Source organism: Hippoglossus stenolepis, chromosome 14 (assembly GCF_022539355.2).
Source record: "Hippoglossus stenolepis isolate QCI-W04-F060 chromosome 14, HSTE1.2, whole genome shotgun sequence".
NCBI lineage: Eukaryota > Metazoa > Chordata > Actinopteri > Pleuronectiformes > Pleuronectidae > Hippoglossus > Hippoglossus stenolepis.
This window is the reverse complement of record NC_061496.1, coordinates 13,645,631-13,667,887: the sequence shown is the minus strand read 5'-3', so window position 1 is coordinate 13,667,887 and position 22,257 is coordinate 13,645,631. Positions and strand designations below refer to the sequence as shown.

At 41.3% G+C, this 22,257-nt stretch overlaps 3 protein-coding genes across 13 annotated transcripts; 1 reads left to right on the top strand and 2 right to left on the bottom strand.

The window, feature by feature from the left end:
* Positions 1–418: 418 nt before the first annotated feature.
* Positions 419–6,700, bottom strand: timm44 (translocase of inner mitochondrial membrane 44 homolog (yeast)). The gene is made up of 13 exons (XM_035176414.2): positions 6,604–6,700; positions 6,038–6,142; positions 5,185–5,376; positions 5,013–5,093; positions 4,743–4,892; positions 4,170–4,306; positions 3,625–3,710; positions 3,156–3,248; positions 2,680–2,804; positions 2,506–2,556; positions 2,234–2,323; positions 1,858–1,968; positions 419–1,125 (listed from the first exon to the last, which is right to left on the bottom strand). Exons 1-13 carry the CDS (start codon positions 6,676–6,678, stop codon positions 1,006–1,008), a joined length of 1,416 nt encoding a protein of 471 aa, XP_035032305.1. The 5' UTR covers positions 6,679–6,700; the 3' UTR covers positions 419–1,005.
* Positions 6,701–6,926: 226 nt separating this feature from the next.
* Positions 6,927–14,846, bottom strand: hnrnpm (heterogeneous nuclear ribonucleoprotein M). Of its 11 annotated transcripts, none has more exons than XM_035176401.2 (16): positions 14,568–14,845; positions 13,574–13,755; positions 11,899–11,951; positions 11,159–11,166; positions 10,893–10,986; positions 10,513–10,785; positions 9,768–9,921; positions 9,601–9,650; positions 9,468–9,525; positions 9,142–9,279; positions 8,981–9,061; positions 8,811–8,879; positions 8,621–8,722; positions 7,912–8,501; positions 7,752–7,803; positions 6,927–7,380 (listed from the first exon to the last, which is right to left on the bottom strand). In XM_035176401.2, the coding sequence occupies exons 1-16, from the start codon at positions 14,651–14,653 to the stop codon at positions 7,217–7,219; spliced, it is 2,154 nt and encodes a 717-aa protein (XP_035032292.2). In that variant the 5' UTR covers positions 14,654–14,845; the 3' UTR covers positions 6,927–7,216. The 11 variants fall into 11 exon arrangements, with proteins under 11 accessions (XP_035032292.2, XP_035032293.2, XP_035032294.2 ...); XM_035176402.2 differs by having other exon boundaries at positions 8,984–9,061; XM_035176403.2 differs by having other exon boundaries at positions 8,987–9,061.
* Positions 14,847–15,842: 996 nt separating this feature from the next.
* On the top strand, positions 15,843–21,245 carry dmap1 (DNA methyltransferase 1 associated protein 1). Its single transcript, XM_035177300.1, has 10 exons — positions 15,843–16,273; positions 16,634–16,725; positions 17,134–17,329; positions 17,458–17,616; positions 17,702–17,869; positions 18,147–18,332; positions 18,591–18,662; positions 19,295–19,367; positions 19,592–19,941; positions 20,552–21,245. Exons 1-10 carry the CDS (start codon positions 16,178–16,180, stop codon positions 20,609–20,611), a joined length of 1,452 nt encoding a protein of 483 aa, XP_035033191.1. The 5' UTR covers positions 15,843–16,177; the 3' UTR covers positions 20,612–21,245.
* The last annotated feature ends 1,012 nt before the right edge of the window (positions 21,246–22,257 follow it).

The following is a 22,257-nucleotide window of genomic DNA, read 5'->3' as shown; positions in this document are numbered from 1 at the left end:
GGAGGCAGGAGTTATGATCTACTTTATACTGAGGGCAGCCAACAGGTGGCGATCAAGACACTTTGACTTCTTTTTTGTGGAGCAGTCATGTCATCCATCTTTATACACAATCTAAGGTGCATCCTGTAAAGCACGACAGCCACCACAATGATCAGATTCCAGCTCGGTGATTTGGTTTGTACCTCACTTCAATCAGGTCAACTTCACACTGCAGGCAGCTACATTTTACTCAAAGCAAATGAGTGCTGCTCTCTATTGAGAAGTAGAATTTTTCCCAAAGGAAATATGTCAAACCCTGAAATCCCATTAGAGAATTTCATTTATAAAAAAAACATAATTAGCAACTAACCCAGAAAGAATCACATGATATCCTCAAGGTCTGAGGCAAGTTTAACCATATGTAGGGTAGAGACAAAAATATTTTGGAAAAGATTTTATTATTAAAAAATGTCTTATCGTGGAAAAACGGGGGGATTTTTATTTGTCATAATAAATATAGACATTCTCACATGTTTAACAATTACATTGGACAATTATCAGCACTGATTGGCCACATTACCACCAAGAAGAACGACTCCTCAGTGAAGAAATGAGCGAGTGAAGAAAGTGGCACCGACATCTGAGATCTCCAAAGACTTGTGCTCATAAAAAAGAGCACAAGCTCAATAACTTAATTCATCCAACACAAATCGTCCTGCACTAAACAGATTCAACACATGAAGAGCCATGCAGGCTTTGCAGAAAGTACAGCTGATGACAATTGTTGATAGTCTACCGCCCCCTAGTGTGAACTCGAGGAATGGGGACTGAGACAGTGAAGCAGTAAGCAGCACCTCTCCTTAATGTTTCTGTTGTGAAGTGAGCCCGTGCCCCAACAGTCTGTCCCTCATCTCCACACACCCTCCTCTCTCCTCCCACCCTTTTCTTCCCAGCCACCTACGAGCTCTGTTCAGGTACAGTATGTTCTGTTCCTGCGTGACTGTGTCTTCTGTGCATAAAAGAGTCTTAGAGGATCTGTTCAGTGCTCGATGCGGAGATGTCAAGTAGTCTCCAGGCAGCGTACGGGTTGAGCTCCTCCTGGTCTCGACACAGAGCCCACACATACATCATCCTGAGCACTTTGTCCTGGAGAACAGATTGATGCCGTTATTACAGTTCAATTCTTATATTGTATGTCTAATTCTTATATCTTAATGTATATATATTAGTTTTCTTTTTAAACAAACTAAACAGAAAGATCTACTTTATGGTTATGTTACCCTGACCTACGCCATGTTGACTTATATAAATGTGTCAATGAACAAGTGAGAATGATTGAATAAGCTTTGCTGAGTCATGATCCAGACTCATATGTATCTAAAAGCAGGAAAAGGGAAAGAATTTTAAAGTCTCTGACGAAACAAACGATAAGAAAATGGAAGCTGAGTCCTATTAATGTCCACACATAAGGATTCAGCTTACAAAATTCAGAGGAACAGTATATCCACCATTAATCCTCTGGCAGAAGTCTTTTACTCTGAACGGTACTGAGTTGACACTTTTTACCAGGTGTCCCTGAGGAGCCCCGAGGGGACGACACAGGTGATTTACAGCCCATAAAGCTGTGGTCTGGCTCCGGGAGGCCAAGGTCAAATAGTAAAATGTGTCTCCATTGTCTCATAACATTCTCCTGGTGCCTGGTTCACTAACACACCAGGGAAATAATACCAACTAAATCTGCCTTACTTCTGTAACATAATACAACGAAATGCTTTTATTGTGTTATAAGTTGATTTTTACTTTTATCACGTGGCAGTTCCAGTGAATCAAAGACTGTTTTCTTAGTGTCATGTGTTTTTGTGTGGTCATTTTACTTACAGGGTCTCCCTCTATAACATCTCCTTTAGTGTTTCGGATCACCATGACTAACTGAGCCTGGAAGGTGATAATCAATACTGGACCCTGGTCCATCATCTTCCCCATGGCCAACTGCAGAAGAAGACACATGTATTCTTTACTGAATCAACAAACCTGTAGGTCAAACAAAGAATTGTGCATTTGGCTCATATCATATCTGCCTGTGTTGTTCATTTGTTCATGTGGGAAAACAAATTCATGGACATTTGCAGTTGTTTATGAATTATGTTTATGAATTTGGCGTGAAAAATGTGCATGGCCATCTACTGGCATGAAGCACAGGATCAATTTCAGGTATTTTGAAAATTGTGATATATTGTTGTGTTGTATAACTTACATCAATGTTGTCAATATCCAGGATCTTGGAGTGGAAATGAAGCCCCATGGCCTTGGCTTGTTGGATTGGGTGTGCCAGCTGACTGTATGTCTACACACCCAATAAATGAGAACAAGAAGATAAGATCAAAGTATGACTACACATTAAATGACCAACCCATCTTAACCAACATGGGCACTACTGATAATCAAGTTACTATACAGAAGAGTATAGCATCTGTGAGCCAACATTTCATGCTCTGAGTCTCACAGACTGTGTGAGAGAGGTCGTACCGCTTCATAACACCAGTCCTTCAGTACCTCCAGCTCCCCTCTGATCATCGCCTGCAGGAAGACAGAACGCACACAAAAATAAATTCCAGAATACATTTGTAAATATACACCTACTCAAGCACAGTAGTGTAAGTCAACTTGTGTTTTAAGAAGCTGGTTTTCAGTCCAACATACCTCCAGTATATTGGGGATGATATCTCGTTCACACTGCTTGAGGAAGGAATCTTTGTCAAATGAAGGATCCGCCTTTAAAATCTCTGTTAGAACCTCAGACATCTCTGTCTTTGAAAATAGCCCGCCTGTGCACACACGGACAGCAGACACATAATTCAAATGGAAGAATTGAAGTGTGTCCCAAAACATGAATAAATAAATGATAGATAGTGAGAGTGAACAGATACTGAAGAGACTGTTGGGAATAAATAGTTGAAGGACATAACCTGGCTAAGCAGTTGCAAGTAGTACATTTTTCAAAAAATTTAACATTTGCTTGTTTAAACACAATGATCAGCTGATTGAAATGACTTTAACTGTAACTATTTTACCCATAATGTAAACAAACTACATGTAAGTCTTTATATGATGACGCACATATACCAGTAGTATCTGACAGCTCAGGTTTAATAGTTAGGAAAGCAGATGTCTCTCACCTATGATGTCGGTCATTTTGTCGGTGACAGCACGAGAAGCTCTGATTAAGGCGTTGTCGCTCTCATCGTACTTCATCTTCATCTCAAAGAATCCTGTGGTGAGCATATGAGTGAGTGTCAGTCACATTTTAAGTTTCACAACATTACACTCACTAAAACCTTAAATCATGTCTTCACCTTTATAATGTAAGGAGGACAAACTACACATGTAGTTCTCCGCAACATGAGTTATACCTGCACCCATTAATGCTATAGTTCCATTGGAGCTACAGAGGATAATTATTTTGGTCTTAGAAATCAATTGGCTCTTTCAGCAAATGCTTATAACTGCAGTCTCATAAGCTTTAAGATCGGTGAAGTGGTCATTAACCTTGGCACAGACATTTCAAGCATATCAGCTCTCTGTTTAATAATCAGTCAAGGATGCAGAGAGAGAGAGAGACAGACACAGTGGTGAGTTAATCCTTACTGTTGAAGACCATGTTGTTGTCTTTGAATTCCTTCCACTGTTGGTACCATTTTGAGTCCTTGTGCAGCACCACACCCATAGCTTCCCTGAAGAAAACACAGTGTCAGGATTTGGACCGCAGGACGAGGGAAATGGGATTCATATTTAACCATCATATTTAACCATATTAACAAAGAAAGGTTATCATGGCTATGTACATCCGGCAATAAACTAAAAGTAAACGTAAGGTTCCGTTTTCATTAATGTTTCCAAATCAAAGTACAAGCCCTCATCTGTTTAATCTATGACAACAAACACTAGACACCAATTTGCTCATCTCTAGAAAACTAAAAGCAGTTCTGATGAAATTGGGTGAATTTGCTGGTGCAGCAATAATACTATATGTAAATCTCAAATGGTTTAAAACTTTGTGAAACAGATGTCATGTCAGACTGTGATGTGATTACGCAGATTAACAAGTGTCCAGATAAACACAAAGCTACGGAGGGATTGTCTCAGTGTGTTTGCCTCTCAGTATCGGGTCAAGGCAGAGGTCACTCACGTACTCGTTGGCTTCGAAGACCTTGCTGTCATCCCCTCCCCCCTTGGAGGAGAACTCACTTCTCTTGCGGAGTCTGGCAGGAGGCCGATAAGGGCCAGTGTGACCCAGGTCATCGATCTCTTTCTTGACACTCTCCATGCCCTGAAAGTAAATTAACAAGTAGCAGAGCAGATAATAATATTAAGCTTCATCATTTCCTTTTTTCAAGATTACATTTCAGCTTTATTTTCTTAGCGACAGTAAAGAGAGGCAGGAGAGGTATGGGAGAGAGAAAGGGCTGACATACAGCAGAGGTTCCCCAGGGATTCAGCCTTAATATGTGGTATGTAATCTACCAGATGAGCGAATAAAGTGCCCCAGGTTTATCATTTTCAAGACATCCATTGTCATCACTCTGTGACTTTTAATGGTACATTACTTACTTAATATTTGCCTCATGTTTTACAGTGAAACCCTTGTAAGTACCGGCTTACAGCCGTAGGATGAGGACTGTATTTTCATGTGTACATATACATCATATTACTTTATTTAGACAAAAAAAAACTATTAATCAAGTCCGAGTAAATTGACTCCATACCTGAGATATGGCTCTGAATGCACTCGTCTTCCCCAACATCTCTCCACTCTTAGAGACGGACTCTGCAGACGTCTTAGCCTGTTTGGCTGCTTCTTCCACTCCCTCCATGATTTTCTTCCCAATTTCTGTTCGACTGACCTCTTCGAACCCCTGTCGACACACCACAAATGCACACTCCATGTCAGGGTGGGGGTATCCACTCGAAACACATATCTAATGTATTGCATTAAAAAAAAAGCTGCATCTGTTGGATATACACATCACATTTACCTCTTTAACGGTCTCAGAGATGTTTCCCAACTTCTTCCTGAAAACCTCAGATGTTTTAACCGTTTCAGACTCAATAGTTTGCTGGGAAAGAAACAGAAGACCAGTAAAAAAAAAATACCCACTTCACACGAACACAGGTAGAAATGCTACAGCTTTGTGTCTGTGTACTAACATATTTCCTGCGAGCTTGTTTCAATGCGTCCGACTCCTCCAGCTTTTTGGCCTCATCCCGGAACTTCTGGATGTTGTCTTTCATTTCCTTGTTCTTATTTAGCTCTTGCTTCAAGTTGTCCAGAAATCCCCCAAAAAAACCTTTTCTGCCACCACCTCTCTCCCCCGACAAACATCTTACTTGCAGAGGCACCTGGGCGACATGAAACAGAAACACCAAATTAAGACAGGCCTTTTTCAAACATGCCTGGAGAGGTTTAACTTGAGTTTATGTTCATAAGATCATTTATGTTCATAAACTCAAGTTATGAACACAATCATTCCTTGTGAGAATGGTGAAAACGATTAAAAAATGTAATGGGCTCTTCAGAGAATCCTAGTGTTTTCACTAGTGTGTAATTATCTAAATTGTACAAATTGTTGTTTTCTGTAGCCTCGAATGAGCCCTCTATATTTAAATGTTCTTTTTACATCCGGAGTGGGTCCTGTCTACGGACGCCTCCATGTTTTTTACAGTAGTCCAGATTGCAACATGCAACTTCACCACCAGATTTCACTAAATTCTTCACACTGAACATTTAACAGAGAAGCAAACAAATGCCCATGAAAACATAACATACTTGGCAGAGGTACTAACATGCAACGAAAGTGGGAGCTCCTTTAAATAACATATAAAGGATAGACTTTATTTCATTAACTGATGTTTCACCGACCAGGTTGCTGACTTCAAGTCCAAATATTTACTGAAACATTTGCTGCATATATATTACTCTAAAGTGATCTTCCTCACACTGAGGTTTAGAGAATAACCCAGAACAATATTCATAATATTGAACACAGATCGATTGAGATACCTGTGAGGAGTTTGTGAGGAACCCGTGTATCCTGAAGACACTGGGTCTGTTGTGAAGTAGCAGGAAGGAGGAAGGTAACGCCAGCACTCCTCTTCTGGCACACATCTGGGGACAGGGACACAAACTCAGCCTCCAAACTCCAGTAGACTCCTCAGGTGGTTAAAGGAGAAGCTGTGTATAGCACCGCTGAATCACTTCTACAACCAGCTGGGGATATTTTATTGCAATGTCACGCATGGCTTTGAAGTTAGTGATACTATTCAGAAACCGTGTTTATTATAAGACATGAGACACAAACTATGCAGCTAGTAAGTGTAAACGTTTCCTATAATAACGTTTCCGATGTTGTCCTGAGGGGATAGAGTCCGAACACCGGCTGGTGATCTGAACGTCCAAAGAGCTAACTTAGCTAGCTGACGCCACATTAGCAGCCTGGTTGGCTAACATCGTGTAATTCGCCGTCAGTGGTTAGACTGATGGCTCAGAAACACAGTTCGAGTTCTCTCCTCTTAGTTTGGTCCATGTTTGAGAGCCGAGGTTTAGCACAAACTGTCCCGAGCACTCACCTGGTAGCACCGACACAAGGGGGTCGCCATCTTGAATGTAGTGCATGTGACCTCTTTCCGGTGGTGACCTTCCATGTCCGCGAGGGGGAGGAGATTCAAAATCACGTGACATCAAGCGTAATTCCACCCCTCCCACTTGATTCCCACTTTTATTTACCATTAATATATGGATTTAACTCTACACAGTATAATTAAACTTCGTGCTCAACGTAAGAACCATAATAGTCTTCACATTTTCAAGAATATGACAGTATCAAACAAAAAGCTTCAAGTCAAACTCCCTGTAGTGACATGCAGTGCAAAAACACCAGGACACCAACAACGCATTTCAAATATTGAGGTTTATTTATCAAAACACCTTATAGCACAAAGGCAATGACAAGTTGAAACATTACAGAAAAAAATTAAAAGTTTGGTCTCTAATAAAAAATAAAGTAAAGTAAAATTTAAGAACTAAAACACATTCACCGTTACAAATTTCTAACTAAAACATTTGTAGTTACATATATCTAAACAAACCGTGTGTTTATATAAAGTTCATGGGCGATTCGGATGATAAGTTTTTAGACATGAATGACTACTTGAAATGTCAGAAGTGACCCAGACTATTAACTTATGCATTCCTATCAATCCTAACATCGATCTCCCTTCCGTTCAGCCGGTAGCCATTCATGGTTCGGCAAGCACGCTCAGCAGTTTCGGGGTTGTCAAAGCGGACCACACCACAGCCCTTGGACTTGCCATTCTCCATCTTGATATCAGCATACTGGACCATGCCTGCAGAGAGAAGAATACTAGTGTTACAAGTCATGTTAATATGAAATGACAAACGCATGTCAAAGAGCTGTTCACCTGTTCGACGTTTGGTGAACAAAATCTGTTGTCGTTAGCGTGAATGCACCCATTATTGTGATTGACAATGACAAGTCCCAGCCACTGCTGCTATAGTGCGCTGGTCGCCTGTTTATTTAAAGTTTATTAATATTGAGCACATCACATGTCCAAATTGCACCAAGTTCGACACTGCACTTCCTGGACCCTAATCCACATGCCAAGTGCAAAGACGATTAGATGTACAGTTCTCAAGATATGTGTTCCACATACAGACATGAGAAGATTTCTGGAAATGGATAGATGAACACACTTACCACATGTATTGAAGGTATCTTTCAGCATCTTCCAGGTGAAGTCAAATGGCAGCTAAAACAAAATGAATTCAGAACTGATTAAAATCCCTTGTGAGAAGATGGTTAAATAAATCCAGTAATGTAAACACGAATAAGAACTCAAGTGCAGATGAACACTTACATTTCTGACAAAGATTTGGCATCCCTTCCTGATATTGCCTCCACCAGTTCCAGGCCCTCCAGCTCCAGCTCCTCCAAAGGAATTACCACCAAATCCACGATCCAGGTCAGCAGGACGGTCAAACTGGCCGCCAGCACCTCCGGATCCCATCCGATCCATGCCAGAACTCATGCGGTCCAGGCCACCTGAGGAGAAGCGGTCTATTCCTCCAGCAGAGCCCATGCGTTCGAAGCTAGTGGGCATCCTGTCAATGCCAGTGTTGCCCATGCGCTCCATATTCATTGGAGAGCCAAAGTCCAGGCCAGAACCCATGCGATCCATATTAGACGGGCCCAAGCGATCAAACCCTGCTGAGCCGATGCGGTCCATGCTGGAGCTCATACGGTCAAGGCCAGGTGCAAGCCTGTCCATACTGGGCCCCAGCCGTTCCATCCCAGAGCCCATTCGGTCAAACCCAGAACCCAGCCTGTCCAGGTCAGTCACACGGTCCATCCTTTCCATGCCCATGCGGTCCATCCCTGCCATACGCTCCATGCTGGTTCCCAGCCGATCCATTCCAGAGCTCATGCGGTCCATACCCATGGAGTTTCCTTTAAGGTTTAACAAAAAGAGTGGAAAAATCAATTGTCTCAGCTGAAGTAGGCAATACTTCAGGCTTAATTGGAGTACTTATCAGAGGAATTTCAAACAATATCCTAAAAATACTAACCCATTCCTCTTTCAAAGGATTCTCCAAAATTATTGCGAGACATTCCCATTTCATTTCGCCCAAACTCCCTGTCAAAAGCACCACCAATTCCACGGTCCATCTCTAACAATGCAAGAGATGAAACCATTAGTGTCCAGCAAACGTGATCATTCACGCTTGCTGTGCTTAGCACATCTCAACTTCTCCTTACCGTTCATTCGGCCCATCCCTGAGGATCCAAAACGATCCATGTTGTTCATTCCTCCAAAATTTTCCATTCCTAGAGTGACGAAATATTGTTTAATTACAAGAGGAGGTCGCAGTTGATATAAATGCAGTGGGGGACCCGGCCATTAGTGAGGTTCTGGTACATACCACCACCACCACCACCACCACCACCACCTCCTCCTCCTCCTCCTCCCATACGACCTCCCATGTTGCCAAAGCCCATTCCGTCCATTCCTACAAGTTAGACAAGTAGTGATGAGCCACTGACGTCAGTTAACTTCTACTCAAGAGTTTCACACAAACAAAGGAGTTACCTCCAGGGCCCATGTTGCCCATTGCTCCTCCTCCTCCGCCGCCGCCACCACCACCTCCTCCTCCCCCTCTGTTGAGTTGAGTAGCATCAATGGGCTGGCCACCAGGCCCCAGACCCAAACCAATACCACTGAGACCACCTGAGAAAAAAAGAAAATGGTACAGTATAAAGATTTTGAGTTTAAATCAGCACATTATTGAGGCTCCTGAGAAGCCATCACATATACAGCACATGGGGCAATATTTACATGGCTGACAAAGTATATTATTAACAATGCATTCCTCTTTTTCACTTTTTGTCCAAGAGAATAAAACCAAGAGATCTTACGGGGAAGAGAAGAAGCTCTCTCGGGTGGTCCAAAATCTTTGGGCAGGGACTTCTCATCCTGGAAAAGAAATATACAGTCAGACTATGCTCTGAGATCATATGAGCCAATGTAGAGAAAAGTTGGGCAACATACCAGTTTGACATGCATGACCCTGTTGAACAGCAGCTGCCCATTGAACATAGCTATGAAATCATTAAGGAAAACGTACCACAGACACCTTAAAGCAATGCAGTTGTACCAAGTTAACATTCTATGGTTAAACAGGGTTTTCAATTAGCAAACATTTTAAAAAAGGATACAGACAGCCTGGACTGCTTCAATGGGCATCTCGAAGGTTACTGTGCCCATGCCTCTGCTTTTCCCATCCTTGTCCTCAAGAATGTCAGCCCTCACCACCATGCCGGCCATGTTGAACACCTCTTTCAGCTTCTTCCAGCCCACTTTGTAATCAAGCTGTACACACAAGAAACAATATGAGATATGGTGACTAATTTAACATTTGCAGACACTAGGGATGTCACGAGAACTGATACTTTGCTGCCCTCACTGCTGAAAACATCCTAGAGGAAACTGATAATGATGCATCTAAAAAACATAAGTTTTAATGGTCTGTCACTACTACTGCAGTGACATACTGCTTGCAGCCTTGCACTCGAGTATATGCGTGTGTGTGAGTATATTGCATGTACAGCGTCTGGTGTTCTTGGTCATTGAGCCATATCTGATAAAAATTTTTTTTAAAAATAGTCCTCAAATTCACTACATGCCACTGTTCTGTTTTATAATGATAAGTCTTGTTTTACTTGAAGGCTACATAACCACTGTTGTTTTTGTAGGTTTTAAATATATGTGTGCGACTACTAAATATTTTGTATTGTGACATCCCTACCTAACAACTATTGTTAGTCTGACATCTTCTACTTGACATTTACATCCAGTTAATCTATATTTGTGGCTCATATACTTGTCCCCTTCTTTTGATATCAATTAATTCAATAGATGTCTTTTTCAGATAAAACGATTCCAAAAATGTGGAAGCCTTACATTAGCAACGAAGACAGTGCTGCCAATCTTGCCAGCCTGGAGACCATGAATGACCTCATTGGGGATGTTGGGGTTGTTCATCAGGCTGGGAGGAATGTTGACATTACCACCATTTGGTCCAGGGCCCATTCGATCCATGTTCATGCGGTCCATTCCACCCATTCCTCCCATTCCACCCATGCCTCCCATTCCTCCCATTCCTCCATGGCCTCCTGGAGGTCCTCCACCTTGAACCTTGCCCATTTCTCTCTGAGTAATCACACCATCGGGGTCCTAACAAAACACATGAAAATATGACTCAGCAAAATCTACAACTTTCATATCGGTCAGAAGGGAGATGTTCACAAGTAGTTTTTCTTGCAATACTTGCTGTGGCTTACCTCCTTCACTTTTAGGGGTCGTCCATTAAAGTTGTGCTTGTTTACTTTCTCCACCGCTTTCTTCATTAGCTCCTCAGTCCTAAACTCAACAACACTGAAAAAACATTGAAAGAGAACAATCAAACTGTACCTTGGTTTGTATTAACTGTCCTACACAGAGACTGGTACATGTGTCTCTACAGTGTCAACTCAATAAAAACAAATACAAAAATCAAGGTTCTGACAGAACAAATTGTGAATGATAAATAATTTAACAGACTACTTACGCACAACCCTTTGTTGATTGAAGAATTAAGAACAGGCCGCACCAAAGGATGTAAAGAACAATTACAATTAGTAAAAGGAAGGAGGTGGTGAACAGATTGATTGATTAAATTGTAAAACAAACTAAGCAAAAGTAGAGAGAGTTTCATGCACAAAAGTTCACCATCACAAATACCTACAGCCTTGGCCAGAGCTCTGTGCTTCCAAATAAAATTACATTAAAGTCTCACATTTCCCCCAATTCTTTTAACACAATGCAGCAAAGTCTGGCAAATATAAAAAGGTCTTTTTCCAACATCCAAAGGGCAGAAAATCCACAGTGAAATAGGATTCCCAACTACTAAGATATTGGAGGAGTATTTTCCAGTAGAACAGTTCTACAGAATGAGTTACATTAACAACCATCTAACCACCTTGTAACAACCTCTTGACCCCTTTAGTTCATATGAAGCAAATCCAGCAACCAAAGGGACATTGTCAGCTACTGCAATCCCACAGGATTGCCTTCGAAGAAAGCTGAAGACCTGTTGTAATAACATCAAACTCCGGGTGGCCTCAAGACAGTGCCACAGACGACACCACATAAAACATATCTCCGAGATTTCACCATCTCACACACACACTCCACCAGGTTTCTGAATCTGAACAATTCCCAACAATGAAAATAAAGAAACCAAAGCTGACAAACACAGGTTTGTCTTTCATTAGTCATATTTTTTATTTTGTATGTATTTGCACTTACCCTCGATTTGCCTTCTGCGTCCATTAAGTGTTCCACGTACGTTACCTCACCCACTACAAATCAGATTCCAGAGACGACACACACCAAGGGAGAGAAGCCGAGAGAACAATGGGGGTTTAGAGCAGAAACACAAGTAGGGCGGCCGGTGACCGATAGCTCGGACTGCCAGTCCTGAGCATTCCCGCAGCACCGCAGCAGCACAATATGGTACAGGTCTACAAAAAGCAAGCTTTGGTCTTTTTAGAAAAAAATAAAGACTTCTTAGCCTGTCCTTGTTGGAATTCTCCCGAAACACCACAAGCAATAGACGGAGGACAACAACTATTGAAATGGCCATCAGCCTTCCTATTAGAATATAATGCAGTGCACACAACCTACTGTATGAAGATAATTAACCAATGATTTTCATATTGTCCAAACCAGTTCAATGCCTCAGCCCATGTCATTGCAAACCTGCGCCTATTTTGTCAAGTGTCGCTATTTTAAGCCTCAGACTAATGCATCGATACATTTGCCCATCAGCTGAGTCTGAGAGGAAGCCTACAGGTAGAAAGCCAACCATAATGTTAATGGTGACAAGCTCTTAGGTGACAGAAACTTCTCACAAACATGTTGGTAAAGTAGACCAGTTTCTGGAAGGCACAATATCAGAATTTTGATTCAGCGTCGACCACAGCCACGTTTTCGATTCAGATCACGTTTCTGTTCCAAAGAATAGATCAGTGACAAAACCTCTACAGACAAGGACAGTGCATAAGAAGTTGCTTCATTTTGTAGACCTGTACCCCAAAATCCCCAACGCGTAGCTGTGTTTGGCACAACATGGAGATCTGCTGAGAAAACATATGCTTGTAAAGGTCACACCTAAAAAAGAAAATGCAATTTAACTCCAGTCAGTGATCATAAAACAAATACCCGGCACTCCCTCTGAAAGAGGGTTGTACCCGTCTTAACACATGCTTTTACTGTAAGTTAATGCCAATTTTTGTGCATTACTTGTGATTCATCTAAAGCTTTCCAATAACCCATAACAAAACAACTTTCACATGAGTAACAACACACTGAAATCCATATACCTTTAAGAGAAAACTTGAACCTAATACCTGTTGAAATTCAAGGTTGCTGCATTAAAATTATTTGTTTGACCCACTTCGAAAATTGTGAGCAGTTTATTAATCATGAGCCCCAGTTTACCATTTGTTCTATGTTGCAACTGTGAGCAACTTGTTGCTGGGGGGAATTCATAACACTACAGCAAAGTGCTGCATATCTTTTTATAGATTTCTTGTGGAAAAAGCATCTTATTGTGTCCTTTATTCCAAACCACTGGAGTTTCGCATTAAAGCACCAGATTGACAACCTTCACTTCCAAAAAACCACAAAAATATGTAGTCTCGGTGGAGAAGAAATATTCGGTCTAACATCCAGGTTCAGAGCACTTTTGCAAGTCTGCAGCAACTCCACAGTTGACAGACAAATAAGAGGGACCTCAATCAAAACCCTTTTTTCTCCAAATAACCCCCCCATGAAATCTCCAGCAACATTGTACAACTTTTAGCTTTCTGCACAATTTTCCCAAAAGCCATTCAAAGGCTGCAATGGTCACACAAAGTGACCCTTGCTTTTTAATAATGTCCAACGCTTAGTGAGTCAATCCATCTGCCGGACGCCTTACCTTTTTCTTTCATCAGGTCTTTGAGGGCTTGCCATTTGACATCATATGGGATGTTGCTGACAAAGACCCGGTATCTCTTGTTCACGTTCCCATAGGGTTCGTAGCGCCCACCTCCACCTCTCTTCTGGGGCCTCTCCTTCCTGCTTGCATTGGCCTCATGCTTGGCTTTCCCATTCACTTCTCTGTGTGAAGAGATCAGAAATATATAGTGAATAATATTGAGGATAAAAAACACTTATCTGTACGAACACGGTTTTTCTTTAATCATTTGATAAAAGCGAGAAAAGTGCAAAAAAAAAGGGTCAGTAAACAGGGACACGCTTAATACATGTTACATCCATTAAATTAAAATAACCTCCATTAGGTTGTTATGTTTGGTCTTAGATCCTTTACCAAGGCCAAAACGAAACCATTGTTATGCAATCCAATAATGGCGGTACCCTTTGTTATTTATTAATGCTAGACGTTTTCAAATGTGCAGATCTATGAGATAGACGTATGCAGTTATCGATATCACTTAAAAACGCCGATTGAATAGCTTTATTTAGACACACTGTTCGATCGTGCTACTTGCATTATGGCTTAAGTCGCATGGCAAGGCCGCTCTTCGCGCTTAATAGGCCTATTTACATTTTAAGCTAATATCGCACAGCGCTACATGCTTATTATCAAGTTACTATTAACAAACACAAGAGGGACAAATAACCGGGCTAACAACGTTAAATAGGTTCACTAGGTTACTATGTTACATTACGTAAAAATGGGCCCCATCCTCTTTGTAAGAAAACACGGGCCTCGCACACTAACGGCGCTTAAATGTTTACAACGTCGAAATATCAACATGTGGGTCGACTTTGCATTAAAGCTTCTTTGGGAGTAAATCTATACAAGTACGATTTTCGATATATTGTGGTAAAAGTGCGGGATTTCCGTGGAGGAGAGCCGCGAAGGAGCTAAGAGGAGCTAACAAAGGAGCTTTGATGAATGGACTCACCCCTGCTGCTGCTGCTGCTGCTGCTGCGGTGCCTGCGGCGGACCCGCTTTCTCGGTCGTGTTTTCGGCCTGTTGCTCGTTCGACATCTTCTTCCTCTGTTTACCGACTCACAAAGATTAAAATTACACGATCTCAGACGGACTTCGTCGATACGAGTGCAAGTCTGGAGTTTTCAAACGTGAATTGGTAGCAGATACAAGAGCGAGCTGACTGACTGACCGCACCGACCGCTCCTGCGACATCAGCTAACGAAAATGGCGGCTAACGGAAATATATCCCCGCAACGGACGATGGGAAATTTCAAAGCTGAGCCCGGATTCTTCTTCTTCTTCTGTTGAGTTGTCCTAGCTGAGCTTTACCGCCATCTATATTAGAGTGGCAGTAGTGATTTCGTATATTCTTCCAATCAGTCCATTATCTTGTATGACAAACAATGATATCACTATAAATACAATAGAAGGGTTAGGGGTATATTTCTTCTGTTACACCTCTGGTGAAGAATGAATAAAGTAAAATGAAAATCCTATACTTCTTCCTCTGCTGATTTCAAATAAACAATTGTGTTTCTGGTTTACATATTGGCATTGGCAGCTCTGCTTGATTTGTATTTAATCTATATGTGACCAGTGATCCAACTGTTTCATTTCCTTCAATGTTGATTAAACGACTGCCCCCAACACTAATGCCTGAGCCATGATTCTGTCCAACCTTTTATGGATGTACAAGCAACTGATCCAAATACAATCAAGCCATAATCTACAGCTGCATAATTAATTCTATATAAATATTCCTTTATCAACTTGTCATTTCCCCACATGTTCCCTGCCAAACAACTCATAGTATGCAGGACTCTCCTACATGTATTTTTCATTTTGTCAATGTGAATTTGCACATGACTCTCTCATTCTCCCAAATCTTAATCTTAATCTCTGACTTTACAATTTTAAACAACATCTCTACTTTTTTCCTTGTAAAAACATCAGATTTTTCAACAGATAACTAATTATTTGTGGATTATTTGATTTAAACTAAGAAAGAAAGAAAGACAATGTGTTCAAAGTGAAACAAATGTTGAGGAAAGATACATTTGACTGAGTTTCAACCTTTCTTTTAAAGGATGATAGTTGTCCTGATAAAAGTATTCGTTCGTTTCTACTAGTTTCAAAGAAACTAGTAGAAACTACTTTAGTTATTACAAATTTTAAAAAAAAATGTTAGCAGTGTACCGCCTGACCACACAGGGGCGACATTTTATCCATATAGATCAGTAGCGTCACAAAGGCAACAGCGGAGCCGGAAATAGCTTTCCTCCAGCGGCTAGCTTCTCCTTTAGCCTTAACAATAGCTTTTGAATATTCTTTATTAGTGATCTCTTTAGCTTTTTTATATGATAGAAACTTTCAGTGTTAAATCACGAAAGTAATATTACAAAGTCGCTACTCGCCGTGTTGCGGCTTTGTGTAACGTTAGCGTAGTTTAGGAATGATAATGTTAGCGTTAGCCGTTAGCCAGGAGCGTATTTGATGGACTGTACCGTGTTACTGTGAGTGAATGAGCAGGGTTATCACTTGACAGGCTGCGAGAAGCGTTAACTAACAACACACCCAGCCATGGGGACCGGTGCGGATGTGAGGGATATTCTGGAGCTGACCGGGGGAGATAATGACGGCCCCATCAGCAAGAAGGACCTCATCAACTCAGACAAGGTGAGACATAATCTGAAAATACGCTTAATGATGCCTGACACAGTATCCACACGTTTACCCATTCGCCTTACCCTCAAAACTTCATTAACTGTGTAAGTGACTAAAGTTATTGTAAGGAATCCCATGATGTGTTCACACGACTGTAAAGCAAATAACCTTAAACTTATTCTTTGACCTAAAGCATATCATAACAATGGGACCTTCTTTTCTGAAACTTATATCCAGCCTTCAGAGTTACACTTTGTATGAGGGATGAAAACAAAATCGTGCTGTTGGAAATATTGATGTTTATTTTTGTTCGTGCTTCAAAGTAGTTCCACAAATGTTTCTTTATAATAAACAATATGTCCATCATTTCAGAAAAAATCCAAGAAGACGACAGAAACTCTGACCTTTAAGAGACCAGAGGGAATGCACAGGGAGGTCTACGCTCTGCTCTACTCAGATAAGAAGTATGGGCTCCTTGTTTAAAATCACATGTTTGTCTTGAATTAGTGCAATTACCTTTAATTATTGAAAAGCTGATGCTGTTATTCTTACAGTTGGCAGGGTAAAAGGAGAGGGAGAATTGTTTCTTTTCACTCTTCCATAAATAATACTTGTTCATGATAAAAAATGAGGAGGAAGGACACAGAATTGAGTGTTTTATTTGATACCAAGCCAAAGAATTTTCAAGGCTTTTAACTCCATATACTGTATAAGCTTCCCCTTTGGCTATATGATCTAACACATTGCAAAGTTGCTTGCTTTTGCATGTTTTTCTGTCATTGATCCTGGAAGAATTCAAACACAATAAGCAGATTTCTCTCATATTTATTACCCTTGCTTTAACAAATTCTGTTTTCCCTGTCATTTCCCAGAGATGCACCCCCTTTGCTTCCTAGTGATACTACTCAGGGCTACAGGACAGTGAAAGCCAAGCTAGGATGTAAAAAGGTGCGTCCCTGGAAGTGGATGCCCTTCACTAATCCTGCTCGCAGGGATGGCGCCATATTCCATCACTGGAGACGTGTGGCAGAGGAGGGAAAGGACTACCCTTTTGCCCGTTTCAACAAGGTGGGGATGCCTACAAGATATTTACAGCTACCTTTCCTCTCTTATCTCCTCTATTTCAGGCATGCTCACTTATTTACTCTTTTGAGTTACTCGTGCTGATTCAGTGCTTCTTCTGTCCGCTTTCATAGACGGTGCAGGTGCCAGTGTATTCAGAGCAGGAGTATCAGCTGCATCTCCATGACGATGGCTGGACTAAAGCGGAGACGGACCATCTGTTCGACCTATCCAAGCGCTTTGACCTGCGCTTCGTAGTTGTCCATGACCGTTACGACCACCAACAATACAGGGTAATTACCTAGTTACTAACCCACAGTTCTTAAATTCTCTTTAGTTGCGTCTATTTATTATAACAGTCCTCCTTGTGTTTTTCAGAAACGCTCTGTGGAGGACTTGAAAGAGCGTTATTACAATATTTGTGGTAAGCTGACAAAGGTCAGAGCAGCTACAGGGACTGAGCCCAAGATCTACATCTTTGATGCAGGTCATGAAAGACGTCGCAAGGAGCAACTGGAGAAGCTCTTCAATCGCACACCAGAACAGGTTCGTAACACTGTCACTTGAAGTGCATCTGGATTCTTATGCGTTTGTTAAGCTTTCATAACATAAATGTTACTCAGCCAAAATGAGAGGCAGTGTGCAAAGCACAAGCCAATTAAAGTGATAGCATTACAGAAATTGGTAATGCTGTAATCCCTTATGTATAAATAATATTCAAACTATTATTAATAAATATTACATTATAAATGTTTTTCAATCTTGTATAATGTTTCCCAGCCTCTAAAATATTTCAATTGCACTTTTCTTGTTTTTCCTGCAGGTGGCAGAAGAGGAATATCTTATCCAGGAGCTGAGGAAGATTGAGTCAAGAAAGAAGGAGCGAGAGAAGAAGGCTCAGGATCTACAGAAACTCATTAAAGCGGCTGACACAACCACAGAGTTGAGACGAGCTGAAAAGAGGGTTTCCAAGAAGAAGCTCCCACAGAAAAGAGAAACAGAAAAACCGGTATGATATGCTTTACACAAAAGGAGCCAAGTAAAGCAAGAGCCAAGCATTCATACCAGAGAAATGTTTACGATGCTTATGATTTCAAAGTAGTCTTAAAGAGGAAAAAATAAATAGTTTTCATTATTGAGAAAAGACTGCCGTAAACCACATGTTGTTTTTATATACAGTGGCATTTTAAATCATTTTGAATGGAGCAGCCGTGTCTCAGAAAAATTGTGGCAAGTCTTTACAGTTTATCTGTTATTTTTTCTCCAGGCTGTTCCAGAGACGGCAGGCATCAAGTTCCCTGACTTCAAATCAGCGGGAGTCACACTGCGCAGTCAAAGGGTGAGCAAACTAACGCATTAAAACTAGACACGAGTATTCTAAACATATTTAATGTTAAAACTACAAATAAACATATATTCCCATAGGTCTGTGTCAGGAAATAGTATTTTTCTGCACTGTGATGTGGAATGGATGTAAAATCTTTAAAAAATCTTAAATTTGTAACGTTTTTTTTTTGAAGACCAGCTGAGTGTGTTAACCACCATAAATATCAAAAGACTTTTAGCGAAGCTTGAACCTTCAGTTGATGTATGTGAGAAACCGGAGAGTCTGACTTCAGCTAGCTATCTCTCATTAGCACTGTGATGATTAATTCTGTTAGTGATGACCTAATATCTGTAAGATCTAGCCAGAGAACTCTTATTCATCTTCAAGACTGATGAGGACCTGCCGCTCTCTATGGAAAATGCATTAGCACGGCTAAAGAAGTGGAGTGCCCCTCTAGCTAATCAGTCAGACAGAGTTCAGTGGATAAAGACATTTTGATCTGGCCCGCTGAAGTGCATTTCATAGGAATTAAAAGCCCCGAGGTGGAGCTGTTTATCCTAATATCCCCAGCACCTTAAATCACACCCTTGTGTGGGTGTGTGTGTGTCTATATGTCTCACTGTGTTTCTGTCTGTGTGATTTAGATGAAACTACCAAGCTCAGTTGGCCAGAAGAAGATCAAGGCCATTGAGCAGATCCTCGTAGAGCAAGGAGTGGGTGAGTCTGAATATTGGCATCGTCTAACATTTTAAAGTTTTACATTTCAAACTCATGTTGAAATCTGATGACATAAGAGTGTCAAAGACATATTGCCTCTGTTTTGCATTTACCATAACAAGGATACTACCCATTGTACTGTACATCTGCTGGCATTAACTTACTGGCAATGCTTGGCAAAACATATCTAATTTTTATATTTCTTTCTGTATGTGTGGATTCAGATCTTAACCCCATGCCCACTGAAGAAATTGTACAGATGTTTAATGAGCTGCGCAGTGACCTGGTGCTGCTGTACGAGCTGAAGCAGGCCCACAGCAACTGTGAATACGAACAGCAGATGCTGCGTCATCGCTATGAGGCTCTACTGAAAGCCGGCAGTGGAGGTGGGTGTGGAATTCTAGGGGCAGGACTAATCACTGTGGCACAGGGTGGGGACCTCAATGCCTCCAACAGCACTGCGGCGTCCACACCAGGAGGTGATATCCAGTCGTGGCCAAGTGTTGACGACATCAAGGTTGAAGCCAAGGAGCAGATCATCGATGTTGTTGGAGCACCACTTACCCCCAACTCGGTGAGTCTGCACAGGTCCGACGCACATGCATTTCACATCTGATGTTGGTTTAAATACAGACAGTCGCAACAGTTATTTACAGATGACAGCCTGATCTCCAAATTCAGTCTGAAAATGACCAATCATGGTATTAAATGATAATGAGAAAAACAAGGCTACACATAAATACAACCTAGAGAACTCATTTTCTGCAGGTAATTAGTTTTATGAACTTTATTGCCAGTATTATTTCAACAGCTGATGGAGGATGCAATTTTTAGAGGTTGATGATTTACACCATATCTGAAGCTTTGAATGCTGATGACATTGAATAAAAATAGACTTTTGTGATTTAAAACGGTCAAGAAAAAAACCCCACTAGGTAACGTCCGTTTGGGATCCAGTCCTTATCACGGCACCATAGACTTTGACTTGGTTTGCCTTCCTGTCATCAGAGTATGTGGTGTGGACCTCTTTTCAGAGGACATCTTCATAATAGCAATATGTGCTCATAGAAAAAAATACCAGCAGGTCACTTCAATTGCATTGGTAGGAAACTCCTGCAGAAAACAGAACAAGAGGGAAATTACTGCTCCAGTACACGTATGTGATTTTGTGCATTACATTGCAGCGCAAACGGAGAGAATCGGCTTCCAGCTCGTCTTCGGTGAAAAAGGTGAAGAAGCCTTGATGAGGATGAGAGCGCCAGCTGGTGCACAGTGGAGTTACTCTGGTCCAAGTGGAGATGCACAGGATTTATGGTTGTCCATCCACGTAAAAAGCACCACTGACTACTCACACACACGCACACACAACTTCTCACCTTCTAACCAGACCTCTCCAGCCCCTCCCCATCTGACCTGCCCAGCATCTTGGTGACAAAGGCAACAACTGAGTGACATTTCATTCCATTACTGCTCGTCTCCCAGCCTCCACCATTGCTCGGTTTTAGATGAGGCAAGATCAACTGTAAATTGCCAGACTGAGCTAATCGGGACATTGGGAAGATGGTGGGAGTGACTGGGTAATTGAAATGAATTGGAATGAAAGAAGAGACTATGTGAGTGGGAGGACCGCCAACCGCAGTTCTCATTTGACCCATCGGAGGGTTTTTCGTGGCCTAATCACACCATAGTGTTTACTGGAAATGTGTTTTTGTTGTAGCCTGTAGTACCGACTCCCCATCCACCTACGAGAGAGATGCCGCTTCCATCTGCTGCTGAGTTCTATGTTGGACTCGTGAGGCTGATTTGTGTTGTTTGTCCTCAGGTGACCTTGGAGATGCCTAGTCAATGATTCAATAAACCTCTTTGTGTTTTTTCCTAGCTGTGTTTCATGCATATTTGTGCCATAGTGATTCCTTTTCTCTCTCTCAGATGGAGGTAATTAGTGCTGAATACACATTTACTGAGGGAATTGTAGGATCATGACATTCTTACTTTACCTGTCATTTAAGTCAAGTGACAACTAATGACTTCATTAATATGATAATTAAGCAGTGATCATTCTTCGGTTGGCACAGCCAAGGAAACTTCATTAGGTCGCCTTCCCATAATATTGCTAATTGCGTGTCAATTATGTAGTTTAGCCTACTTAAGCATTCATTTCTATGCAAATTTTGAATATGTTTGGCGCAAAGAGGGGAGCACAGTGATCTTGGCATAATGTGTGTATTTATGTGTGGAGTTTGCAATAACGCATAGATTTCAAGTTCTGCAATCTGTATGCAAACTCATTGCAGTCTGACCATTGTTGGATCTTTTTACATGTTTTATATACAAGTATTCAGGCACGCTACACTACATTTTGGTTCGGCCGAATTCTAAGATAAAAAAAAGGAACATATTCCCCTCATTAATCTATACTCAATACTGAAGTAAAAGTGAAAAACTGAAATATCCCTTAAGTATATTTCAAATATTCCAATAAGTATTCAGACCTTTTTACATGACAAAAGGTGACAAAATGGTGCCTTCTTGATCATCCTTTTCGCACCTCAACTGGAGTCCACCTATGGTAAATTCATTTGACTGGACATGATATGGAAATACACACACTTGTACAAACACAGGTGACAATTTGTTTTTCCGAGCCGCATAAAAGCCCTGAGGTTGACGGAGCTGCCTGCAGAGTTCAGAGACATGACTGTGTCAATGTACAGATCTGGGGAATGCTACAAAAAATTTGACTATATTGAAAATTCCCAAGACCACCGTGGGCCCCATTATTCTTAAATGGGAAAAGTTTGTAATATCCCAAACTCTTCCGAGAGCCGACCCAAACTGAGCAATCGGGGGAGCAGAGCTGGTGTTGAGAACCTGGTGTTGCTAAGCTCCA